At 40.8% G+C, this 13442-nt stretch overlaps 2 protein-coding genes across 2 annotated transcripts in view; both read left to right on the plus strand.

The window, feature by feature from the left end:
• The window catches only part of LOC310991483 (zinc-binding protein A33-like), a gene marked incomplete at its 3' end in the record, with an annotated part of 79136 nt that overhangs the window by 46934 nt on the left and 18760 nt on the right, over positions 1 to 13442 (plus strand). The window lies entirely within an intron of this gene.
• LOC310991485 (zinc-binding protein A33-like) lies at positions 1174 to 4801 on the plus strand (the record flags this gene model as incomplete). The annotated part of the gene is made up of 2 exons (XM_083979202.1): positions 1174 to 1398; positions 3419 to 4801. 2 exons carry the CDS (start codon positions 1174 to 1176, stop codon positions 4622 to 4624), a joined length of 1431 nt encoding a protein of 476 aa, XP_083835328.1. The 3' UTR covers positions 4625 to 4801.

Raw genomic sequence — 13442 nt, forward strand, 5'->3', positions numbered from 1 at the left:
TAAACAGCTTTGGAGTAATTGTGATGGTTAAATAAATGACTTGTAACTTGTCATAGGGAGAATGGAGGCTCTCTGCCTTCCACCTAGCGTCTCTTGGCTGAAAACCAACCTTGTAAGATCAGAGCCTCCGACCCGGTGTCCCAGCTTTCGTCTCTGCGGCACCGCCACACAAACACGCCCTGTAACCTGTAATCTCTTGTTTATTACAGGTTGCACCTCACTACATGATTGTATATAAATCCAGAAGTGTATCTGTTCATGTCAGCTTTATTTTAGGCCTACTGCATAATGAGCAGACATTTTATTGAATTAATATTCTATCAGTTAAAAAACTAACATTTTATAAAAAGGTATTTGCCTTTAATGGAAGTCAAAAGTCTTTATTTGAACATTGCAAAATACATATTATATCCTAAGTAATATTATGGAGTTACTATTATTGCTGCTTTTTATTGGTGTAGTTGAAAGTTGAAAATATTATATATTTTTTTTTACAGTGTTGGACAGTGTAATGAACAAAACCCCAAATCTCATCATGACATTTCTGAATGTGATTATATGTAATAAAAACATGTTTTTAAATGGGACAGAAGAGTTTAGACAATGAAAGTGTTCTAAATAATAAAATGACATTGAAAATGGGAATATTCTTTATATTATAAGATGACAGTGTTGACATGACAGAGATCATATATGTTTGATGAACAATCTTATACTTCATATCATAGGCCTATACTCACAAATTAAATTTAGTGTAATAAAATGTAGATCATACTTTAAAACGTAGTGAATTACATGGCATACAACTTGACGCTAAGGTTTAAGTAAATGTTTTTAGTTACTGTCAACTGATCATATTAAAGTTTTAATATTCAGTTAATCATCCTTAGTTCCTAATATTTACTGACTAACAATTAATTTGATCATTTTTAGTGCAGTTTCTCAGCACCACCTAGTGGACAAATAAACTAATAACAGTTTCGTTTCAACCATTTCTCCACCCATAACAGAGTAAATGAAACTGAAAACAGTTGAGCAGAGACGAGACGTCACATTACAGGTTTGAATCTTTACCGAACAACACAGACTCAGTGGATTGTACAGAGAAAGTCGAAGGGACTGAACCTCGGTGAGTCTTGTTGTTGATTTAAAGAAATCTGGAAATCAGAGGATATGGCTGAGAAAGCTGCTCTCTTTGAAAGTTTCCTGAGTTGTCACGTGTGTTCAGAGACTTTCAGAGATCCTGTGTCTCTGAGCTGCAACCACAGCTTCTGTTCAAGCTGCTTGCAACAATTCTGGGAACAAGCTAAAAACAAAAACTGTCCCATTTGTAAAAGGAAAGCTTCAAAGGATTATCCATCCATAAACTATTCGCTCAAAGAACTGGCTGACTCCTTTGTTGGGAAGCAGAACAGTGGTCAGGGGCGCAACTACCTACTTTCTGGGGGGTATGCAGACATATCACAGGCGCCCCCCCCCGTGGGCGAACAATCTCTTGGCGCCCCACCAACAAACAAACACAAGAATATATTATATTATTTGTGTTATTTTATTATATAGCCTACAATCAGTGTTGGGAGGATTACTTGTAAAATGTATTCCCCTACAGATTACTGATTACAAAATCTGTTATCGGTAATATTTGGATGACTCAAAGTAATGTATTCTGAATAGGCTACTTATTGGATTACTTCTTACTTCAAAATCGCCTGCCTGGGCGCCATGGCCGGTTCTAGGCAGGCATAGGGGCAGTCAGAAATGTGAAGGGGGCATCATGTGAACACATCATGCTCCAGCACTTTTTTTTCTCCGTGCTTATAGTAACAGTGTTTTCTTCATTGAATTGGGTTGTTGGCTATGTGTCCAACCTACATATCCTACATATACTGTACCTGAAGATGCATTGCAAACCCAGAGGGGGTGAAAAAGGTGAGTAGCTAAACCCCTGTAGGGGGGACTGGGGGCATCCCCCCCCCAGAAAATTTTTGTGATTTTAATATGTGAGTGAAGCATTCTGGTGTACTCTGAGATGGGGGGGGGGGGGGGGTTCTACTATGGTCAAGATTTACAAAACGGAAAGCTAGTCTTACGAATACTAAAGAAAAAAAAACAGAACATTTTAGAACAGGACATTGTCCCTTTTTCGGCGGATTTTTGTGCTACTGCAGATAATTTTGTCAACTTGTAATGTACACATTTTTTGAGTAGGCCTATATAAAAATGTGCTTTCTCAACTTCTAAAATTTGGATTTGAGTGGGCAAAACATTTATTTGAGGGGGCGCTGCCCCCTCTTGCCCCTGCGTAGAGCCGGCCCTGCTAGGCGCTTTTAACACTGAATTTAATCTTACACATGATCTTATAGGCTACAGTGGCTCCTTTAAATTAAATAATATTTAAATGATTTTTTAAATAGCCAATCAGGCTTAGGTTATATTAAAGCTGGGCAGCTTTCTCTGCTCACAGTCCAGACTACAGCCTCTGAACCTCTAATACAAGAATACCCTCAAAAAAATACACAATTTAAAATAGGTTTTGTTTGTGAGTGTAGGGCAGCAACATGATATTTTGAAAATAAAGCAATGACAGGAGCCACTGTTAAACCTGTAGGCTAACTCTAAAAACCTACCTAAACTCACTTCTCTGCTGAAGTCGGTGTGGTTTTGGAAACAGCGTGACGTTGCGGTTAAACTACGCTCATTATAAACATCACGACAGTCCAGGATCCGTTTAACAACGTGATCCTGTCGCAGTTTATTCATGTTGTTGACCAGAGACCGGACATTGAAGAGGAAGAAGAGGAATATTGCTGGGCATCCCATAGCAACATTACCAAAATGGAGCCAACTTCAGCGGAGACGGGCGAGGAGTTTAGCGCTCCGCTCTGGGCCGGCGGAGCATCCGACGTGAGACTCTGATACAACCTCAGCAGTCGCAAGTTGATCCCACGCCTCCCCCCCAACCCCTTGCCTCTTCTGACACACACACACAACATGACTCTCAGCAGCAAGGTGACATCTGGGCGCCCACTCCACTAACTTGACGTGGAAATGAGCGGTAGAGAAAACTGGCGAGTTTTTTTTTTTTTTTTGGAGAGCGCTCCTGCACCCTCACGAACATTGCGCCCTGGGCCCATATTGCCCATAGCTAAAACCGGCCATGAGAGGACGGGGGGGGGGGTGAGGGAGGGGAGGGGCGCCTAACTAGTGGCATGCCTCTCTGTTATTGATCATATCATTTACACATGCACAAACAGCTGTTAAATACAGAAAATGCCGACTCAAAATCATTTTTCCCCCATCGCTTTGGCGCCCCCTCTAGCGCGGCGCCCCTATGCGCCGCATATAGTGCATACCCACTTTTTGCGCCACTGACAGTGGTTCACCTGAGGAAGAAAAACAGAAGGAAGAGGAAGAGGAGGAGGAAAAAGATAAGGAGGAGGAAGAGGAGGAAGAAGACAAGGAAAAAGAGAAGGAGGAGGTGGTTTGTGATGAACATCCAGACGTCCCTTATTGGTTCTGTGAGGACGAGCAGAAAGCTGTGTGTCCTGTCTGTGAGTTTCCTCTCCACCATGGACATAAAGTTGTTCCTATAGAAGAAGCAGTCAGTGACCTGAAGCAGCAGCTGAAATCTGAATTAGAGTCTCTGCAGGACAAGAAGAACAAATGCGAGAAAGTGGAAAAAACCTACAATGAAATGATTGAACACTCCAAGAAGCAGCTGTCGTCCACAGAGAGGAGGATCAGAGCAGAGTTCAACAAGCTCCACCAGCTCCTGAAAGAGGAAGAGGAGTCCAGACTGGCAGCTCTGAGGGAGGAAGAGGAGCAGAAGGGGAAGACTATGAGCAGAGAGATGAAGATGATTGAGGAGCAGATCTCCTCTCTGTCAGACAGTATCTGTGCTGTTGAAGAAGAGCTGCAGAAACACAAGGTGGCGTTCCTCAGCAGTTATAAAGCCACTCAGACCAGAGCCAGAGCCCAGTGCTCACTGTCAGATCCACAGCTGCTCTCAGGAGCTCTGATAGATGAGGCCAAACACCTGGGCAACCTGTCCTTCAGAGTCTGGGAGAAGATCAAGGAGAAGGTCCACTTCACTCCTGTCATCCTGGACCCAAACACTGCAGACCCCCGTCTCTATCTGTCTGATGATCTGACCAGTGTGAGAAATGGAGACACAAAGCAGCAGCTTCCTGACAATCCAGAGAGATTCACTTACTATGCAGATGTCCTAGGCTCTGAGGGCTTCAGCTCAGGGAAACACAGCTGGGAGGTGAAGGTGGGAGATCATCCTGGCTGGATTGTGGGTTTGGCTAAAGAGTCAGTTGACAGGAAGGGAAAGATATTTGCTTCACCAGTAGATGGAAACTGGTGTATATTGTTTGGTGATGGAGAATACACCAATGTTGCTGGTAAGACGGTGACAGTGAAGAAGAGTCTCCAGAGGATCAGAGTCCAGCTGGACTATGACAGGGGGGAGGTGTCCTTCTACGACCCTGAAGACATGACTCACATCTGCACTCACAGAGACACTTTCACTGAGAAACTCTTCCCATATTTTAATATAGGAAAAGCTGGTGATGCTGAAACCTCTGATATCAAAATCTGTCCCTCAGAGATCAGTCTGTGATGTTCAGGGACGTTAGCATTTCTGTCATGATGGTTTGAGGTTTATTAAACTCTAAACTCATCATGACACTTCACAGCCAACCTGCTTCTACACCTGCTCACCTGTCATTTTGTCTTTAAAACACATTTGATTTTATGTTGAGGGTCACTGAAATATTTAGCTCGCTGATTTTGGGCTCTGAATCATCCAGAACTGTGTTAATGTACAAAACTGAAACAACTCAACAATGATTTTGTTTTTATTTACCAACAGTGTAACATTCATTGTAATGACTCTATCATGTAGCTACTTTGTATTTTTTCTTTAACTTCTATCATCATCTGTTTTAGTTTGTAAGGTTTATGTTTCACTATTATTGATTATTGGGTCACATAAACTAATTTTATTCTGTCTTTACTGCTAGAAATTAATTATGTGAAAAGTTTTTTTATATTCATTTGTTGGTGTCATGGAAACTTAGTGCCTTATTGTCCTAAAACTGGTGTTTCTACATGAAAGTCATTTAGTTCTAGTTTTGCTTTACTTTACCTGAGTGCAGTTGTAAATACATATAAACTAAAACAATTATGTAACAAATGTTTACACAACTTGGATCAATCAGTGATTAAAACTTAAATTTTCTGTCAGTTCAAGTCTCCTCTGTCTTAGTAGCTACAGCTGTTAACTACATTTCTTCTTTCCCTGTTGTTTTAAAGCAGATCCGGTCGTTTTGGCTAACTTCTTGTCAGCCGATGGAGTTAGCAGCCCCCGTCCTCGTCCCTACATTCGTCACCACATTCATGCACATCCCTTGGCTGCACACACAGAGAGGACCGCCCCTTTATGCCGTTCTCTCTCCTCATTGGATAAAGGTTGTAGGATACAAGGAAAGTTTTCTCCTCGGCTTACAGCAGAACAGAGTGACTGACAGACCCGTGTTTCTGACCAAATTCTTTATATAAGTGATTGCTGTCGGAAGATATAACTATTTAAGACTTAGGGTGTTTTCACACATTTTTAGTGCGCACCCTAGTGCGCACCAAATTTTAAAATGATACATTGTTTCATTTTTCAGTTAGTGCGGTTGCTTTTCACACTTGGAGAGCGTCATGTCTCCATGACTACCGGTTGAAATCTGGAAGCGCTGATTGATAAAACTTTCATGATGGAGACTCAAGTAGGGCCGGTTGTTAGTAGCTCTGGTCATTCATTTCTATATTGTTTGTATGTATAACTCTTGGTAAACGATAGTTCCGATCTACTTTTCTAGTGTGGTACTTCTCGGTAATCAGCTGCTCCGCGGACCCAAGGGACGGAGCCGCTGACCTGTCCGGTGTCTGAGCGGACTCAGCGGACACGCAGCGACCGGCTGCCCCGCTGCTGCTGCTTCGTTTGTGGGGACAGAGATGCGTAGGACCGGAGCACCGGGCGGTCTCCCCGCTGCATTAACCCGTTGTCAACGACTACGGTAGCCCTTTTAGCTCAAACTTGTTGAGTTTGCCTGGCAGTTGGGTCGCACCAGAGTGCGGTTGCTTTCACACATCAACTAGTGCGCACCAGAGTCCGAGACCACCTCCTCAGGCCGCACTAGTTTTGGTGCGCATTAGAGTGCGATGTGCTTTCACACTGACCCAAACGGGACCAAATTTAGTGCGATCTAAATTTTGTGCGCACTAACACTGCAGGTGTGAAAACACCCTTATATTAACACAAACATTCCGTTTACTTCTGCTTTAAGACTCAGCTGTTAACTCAGTTGGATGCACATGAAAATAGCAGTTGTGCAGATGCTGATAATGATATCTGAAGATCACTGGATACGACAAGCTGTCTGCCAGGGCTCATAATCCAGTGATAATGGTATTGTTATTATAATACTGACTGGTTTTAAAGGAGTAAAAATTGAATACAGGTATTTTAATATACCTGCTTGAACAGTTTTAATTGTCATTTGACTGTATTACATGTTACCTCAGCTGTCTTACTTATTATAAGGATAAAGTGAGACACACATAAACTGCCCCACCTATATGATTGAATATGCACCGGCTATATGATTGAATAATTAATGAGAGTTGTGCACGAGCATACATAGGCTAAAACCAGTGGCGGCTGGTGACTGAAAAAACTGCGGAGGACGGGAGGAACACCAGTCCATGGCGTCTTGTTATTTGATACTTGTTGACTACTTATCCCTACTGACTAATATTCAATGTAAACGGGCTTTATGCACAGCTCCACTACTTCCTGAAATAAGACAGCTCTTTAATTCCTGTTTTTTTTTTATTTGACCAATTGATTAATCCAGGTGTACCTGACCATTGTTGTGAGGTCAGACCTGGATTAATCAGTTGGTCCAATAATGTAAAACAGGAAATAAAGGAGCTGGCTTATTTCAGGAAGTAGTGGAGCTGTGCATAAAGCAATATCTTACAAGATTTCTTAAGAACAACCTAATTTTATTAAATCTTTCTGTTTCAGATTAACCATACAGGCCTAATGAAAAAGACAGAGCATTTATCAAGGATGTGGGATGTAACAAAAAGCAGGCCAGTGTTAAAGGGATAGTTCAAAATTTTTGGCAAATTGCCCCATTGCCATAATCCCTATAGTCATAGCAGTAGGTTCGTTACCTTTAATTGTCGGTGCAAGCTATTTTTAGAACGGCGGAGCAGAGCCGTGAGCTGCTCAGAGCTACGCTACGGAAGCTCATGGGATTTCTTGGTTTTCCTCATCAAACTCATCAAATACACAATCCAACAACTCCAAAACGCTCTGGTGGACAAGTTGTGACCTGCACATTCACCACGCTATGAGATAATAACAGAACGTTACAAAACTGAGCTGTTTTCGAGAGACTGCTCTGTCAAACTCTGTTTGGTAACGTTCAGTTATTATCTCATAGTGTGGTGAATGTGCCGGTCACAACTTGTCCACCAGAGCTTTTTGGAGTTGTTGGATTGTGTATTTGATGAGCTTGATGAGGGAAACCAAGAAATCCCATTAGCCTCCATAGCATAGCTCTGAGCAGCTCGCGGCTCTGCTCCGCCGTTCTAAAAATAGCTTGCACCGACAATTAAAGGTAACGAACCTGCTGCTATGACAGGGATTATGGCAATGGGCCAATTTGCCAAAATGTTGAACTATCCCTTTAACGCCTGTAAATGTCACAATGGGAATGGTGGGAACACCCTCTGATTTAAAAAAAGAAAAAACATAAAACCATGAAAATCTGGATTTATTAATAACAAAGCAAAGTGGCCCACTCAATTTACATTGTCATGACCTGAAGGGTCACAACAAAAATGGAGACAGACAACACCATGTAAATGTTCAAATCAGTACTTTATTAAACCAAATTGAACCAAATTAAGCCATCAAAGAAACATATTTACAATATGGAGTGTGGAGGATCAGTGGAATCAGTAGTGTAAGGTGTGCATGAGTGAAGAGTACATGTGTGCAGGTGTTGATTGTGTGAAGAGAACAGGTCTGGCCATGTCGGTTCCAGGGTGCCATTCCGAAGGGCCGCCACTCCGAACGTTTACTTTAATTTGTCGGAATGCCGACCCTTAATTATTTATGGGAAAAGGGTGCCATTACGAACCTGAAAGAAAGGGTGCCATTCCGAACCTGAAAAAATCTTGAATGGCTTACGGCACGGAGTAAACAAGCCTAATTGCGGTGGTAGCGACTCCCGGGGGAGATACATATTAACTGCAATTTTATTGGCCTCTACCTAACCTTTTTACTAAACTTAACCAACTCCTTTCTACATTGCCTAAACCTAACCAAAGCACAGAGCAAGGACATTTATTTTCAGCAGGAGTGCCGCGGCTGCATCAGACCATGGATGTAATGCATCAGACTCGCACCTGGGTGAAACTTTGGAGGGGGAGGGGGAGGGGGAGGGGCCGGTCGGGCGCTGTCCCCGCGTGTGTGTGGGTGTTGGTGTATGTGTGTTGATATATGTCTCTATGTCACTGTGTGTATTCATGGGGGTGGGGAATTTCCCCACACACTAAACTTAAAGTGACAGAATCACAGGATTAAAACAAACCTCATGGGATGTGTCCATAACTGAATTAATGTTAAAGGGATAGTTCACTCAAAATTGAAATTTCACTCATTATCTACTCACCCTCATGTCGACTAAGGGCTGGGAGAAGTTTCAGAGTTATCCGTGGCTTCTCTGAGTTACAGCGGGGCTCCGTGCAGCACTGCATGTCCATATGACGGTTGCAAATGGATACCACTTTTCTTCGTAACAAAAAGACACACCAAAAAACATCCAAATACCTCCATAGTGCTCGTCTGTAATGTCCGTCTTGTATTGAAAAAATTAAATAAGTCTATATTTCAAGCTTGTTTGCAGCGGAAGCTCCTCTTCCTGGTCCGTCCAAATCTTGCGCGATTTGCGCCGGTGTCAGTAATCGCACTGACGCCGGTGCAAATCTCACGAGGTATTTGGATGTTTTTTGGTGTGTCTTTTGTTACGAAGAAAAGTGGTATCCATTTGCAACCGTTATATGGACATGCACTGCTACGCCGAGACCCCTGTAACTCAGAGAAGCCACGGAGGACTCTGAAACTTCGGTAACACTTTACTTGAAGGTATCGTCATAAGAGTGACATGACACTGTCATAAGAGTGACATGACACAGTCATGAACGTGTCATAAACATTATGTCAATGTCATAACATTGTCATTAAGTGTCATTCGGTTAACCCTAAACCTAACCCTACAAAAACCGAATGACACTTAATGACAACGTTATGACATTGACATAATGTTTATGACACGTTCATGACTGTGTCATGTCACTCTTATGACGATACCTTCAAGTTAAGTGTTACCGAAACGTCTCCCAGCCCTTAGTCGACATGAGGATGAGTAGATAATGAGTGCAATTTGAATTTTTTTGAAATTCTTTTAATAAATATGATAATATATACAGTAATAAATATAAGAAAAGACAGAAGTATTTTGTGTAAATAGAAGCTTTTATTTCTGATACTCTCAGTTTATTTTACTTGTAATACCTTTGTGCTTTTAAACAGGAAATATGTCAACAGCTCTTCTACCGCTGCTGTATCCTATAGCTCAATATTTATTCATAGGCTCACATTGAATGAATCCATGCAGGTGTGATACCAAGAGGAATAGGTGTTGTTGTCACATGGGTAAGTTGTCTCAACCAGAGGGGGCAACTAAAAAGTGGGCTACTAGTTTTCTTCCTTTACATGTCAGGGGTCATATCCTGTCTGAGAAGACAATAACGCATTGTAAGCTGTGATGAGCACCTAGTTAACAGCTTCATATATTTTAAAATAAGCTTCTTTCAGATAAAAATCCTAACAGTGATGCATGTGGACTTCATACCTCAGCTATTGTTCTAGGCTATTTTAAGATAACTTTAAGCTAGAGCTTAACATCACATCCTGGTTCACACACACACACACCTCAGTAAAAAATAAATCTAAGCTCTCCCTGATCACTAAACAAGCAAGTAAAATAACAGGAAACACTCAAACCTCACTATCAGAGCTTCATACTCAAGCGGTCACAAAGAGAGCTCAGACCATCACAGAAGACCCTACCCTTCATTCATCCCCACAGCCATACACATTCCCAACAAAAACTGAACAATTCAAGAGCACCACACCACTGATCACCGTGTCTGTACTTTAAGCACTTTAATCAACATGCAGTATGCTTGTGTTTTCCCCTCCTTTTAGTATCAATGCCTGATTTTGTTTTATTTTGTTTAATTTCTTTCATCATGTATGAAGAGTGTCTGTCTTCTTTTAAAGCAGACGTATGTGATATTTTTGTGTTAATATAAGTCTTAAATAGTTATATCTTCCGACAGCAATCACTTACATAAAGTGTTTGGTCTGAAACACGGGTCTCTCAGTCACTCTGCTCTGCTCTGAGCCGAGGAGAAAACTTTTCTTGTATCCTACAATTTTTATCCAGTGAGGAGAGAGAACGGCATGAAGGGCTGTGTGTGCAGCCAAGGGATGCGCGTGAATGTGGTGACGTAGGGACGAGGACCAATAGATCCATGACGAGGGCGCTGGCTGCTAACTCCGTCGGCTGACAAGAAGTTATGGTGCATTCAAGGCAACCTGTAACTCGTGTTTTTCCGACCTGTGAAGTCGTACCAGTTCGATCTGGTACGAGTTCACGGGTCGGAAGTTACGAGTGGCCGTTATAGTGACTTTCACAGGTAAAACAGGTCGGAAAAACACGAGTGGGTTGCCTGGAACGCTACAAAGTCGTAAGTCGTGACTTGAAGCTGTAATTTACGGTTTCAAAAGCCTACCTGGAACGCAGCATTAGCCAAAACGACCGGATCGCTTACTTCTGCTTTAATATTTAGAGGCACACCAAAGATGATTTCCTGTGATAAACAGTTTTTCTAATCTTATCTAATCTAAGAGAACAAGAAGGAGGAGCCAGTGAAACAAAACTATAAGTATTAAACAAATCTGATGTCTGTTAAAGTGTCAAAGTGGACGGAGTAGAGGAGAGAAACTGAAGTCTGAGGGAGGTAAGTGTTAATCAACGTTGTTGTTATTATTATTATTATTATAGTTCTTCACAGACACTGAGAGAAAAGGAGGAAACAACAGGAAGTGATGAGTAGGGAGGCACTTCACTTCATGTACAAATACATAGACTGTATAAACTAACGTGGCCTAAGGCTGACATGATTATTGATTTTTAACCTGTCTGTCGATGGACTGAGAGAGAGAGGCCGGGCAAAGCTAAACATAGACGCTGTGGTGTATACCACAATGCAATATAACTGATACTGATAAACACATGAAAAGGCCTATGATTTCAAAATTAGCCTAAATGTTGCATGTTTTTTTTCATGATTGTAAATGTATTTTGTTTGGTTAAAAATTCATTAATTCATTCATTTCGATTTATTCCATTCATGGTTTACATACTTGTACATTACGTTACATGATGTAGTACACATGGTGTAGTAATCACCATAAATAAAAAGGAGCAGGATGAAGAAAAACTTATAGTACCTGCCCCTTTCTATAGTTATAATTGGCTTAATATCAACACCAATACAGTATTATACACTATTTCAAAAAATTAAAGATGATGTAGCATATGATTATAACAAGTAAACAAACAAGCAAAAATAGCAGTGGACACCCCCCGTCTTTTTTCCCCCCTTCTTTTTCTCTTTCTCCTTCTTCTTTTTTGTAGGCGCTTCTTTTTTTCTTTTTTAAACATTTTTCTTAAACTGAGATATACTTTTACAACTTTTCAGTTCCTTGCTTTGTAAATACCATAGTTTTATACCTGCAACAAAAATACACATTTGTTTTGAGCTTAGCCTTGCAAATGTATGTTTAAAATCAAGCTTCAATCTGTTATCCTCTTCCTCCAGCTTGAACAAGTTTTTTAAATGTTCTGGTAATGATCTATTCTTTGCTTTATACATTAAGGTCTGAAGATCTATTAGATCAGCCACTTTCAATAAACCTGCAGAAATAAAAATAAAAATCTATTTGAGGGTTCTCTGTTGCCTCCCTTGTGAATAACTTGTACTGTTCTTTTCTGCAGAAGAAAGAGAGGAGTGATGTTACTCGCATAGGTATTGCCCCACACTTCCACGCAATAAAAAATGATGACAATACGTACATAAGAATATGGAATAACTGTACAAAACATGTTGATTTGTGATCAGAATGACTCTTGACTTCACTGAATTACTAAGCCTGGCTGTTTGCTTGGTCTGGAGCAGGCTAGCTGCAGAGAATACAGTAAATCACCATTAGTCCAGTCATTTTATGAAAAAAAAAGGTTGAACAAATTGCAACAGAAGCAAACTCAACTCAACATGTCCTGAGTGAGGGGAAAAAAGCCCTGAAGAATCCCATTAGGGGAAAGTTTTGAAAAAGACCAAAATATAGCCCTTTCTTATTTTTCTCACGTGAATAGGTTAAAATTTCTAACCTTAAGATATCTCCTTGAAAATTACTGAGTTGATTACTTACATTAAGACAAACAAAAATGTATTGCAATTTTTTTTGAAAATCTTTGTAAACGGAACAAACATTGCATAATCTAATTACGTATGGCTATTTGTGTGCAAAGGGTCAATAGGTGAACCTGGCTACCAGTACAATTGAAGGTTGCGAGTGCAACACCTACTGGCTGGAAGGAATTCAACTTGTAGCTTACACCTTTAAAAAAAAAGAAGAAAATAATTCTCTATCAAGCTGCATATCCTGCAGCTTTTTCTTTTTACACTGAGTCTTTGCATCTGCCAGGACTGCTTCTTCGGATGTCTGACAGATTGTCCAAATAATAATATACAAATAATTTATACACCTTGTATATTGAAGCACTTACCAGACAAAATGTTCTTATATTTAATCTTCAGCTGTTGCAAAATGAAGTAAAATAACCACCTTAATGTGGATTTTCTACTATTTCTTTCAACTTTTCTGAAAGAATATTCTTCATAATAATAATGTTAAGGAAGGAAAATAGCCCAAAATCTCAAAAATGATCAGTGCATGAAAAAACTGTGTTTTTGTCTGTAGTGTCTCGCCTTACATAAACTGGTCTAGATTTATTTTAGGCCACAAGCTTGTTTCTCAGCATAATGCTGAGAAACAAGCATGAAAACATAACAAAGCACTGACAAATAAGACTGAACTCATCACACAAGCCAGCTTAATCCTGGACAACGCTGTACCACTGGTCCTGCTGCATACCTGACACGGTGCAGTACACCTGGCCAACGTAGAGCTTTGCCTTTCAGGTTAACTCCTTCACCACGACGGACCGATACAATGA

The sequence above is a fragment of the Trachurus trachurus genome (genome assembly GCF_905171665.1).
Source record: "Trachurus trachurus genome assembly, chromosome: 9".
Lineage (NCBI taxonomy): Eukaryota > Metazoa > Chordata > Actinopteri > Carangiformes > Carangidae > Trachurus > Trachurus trachurus.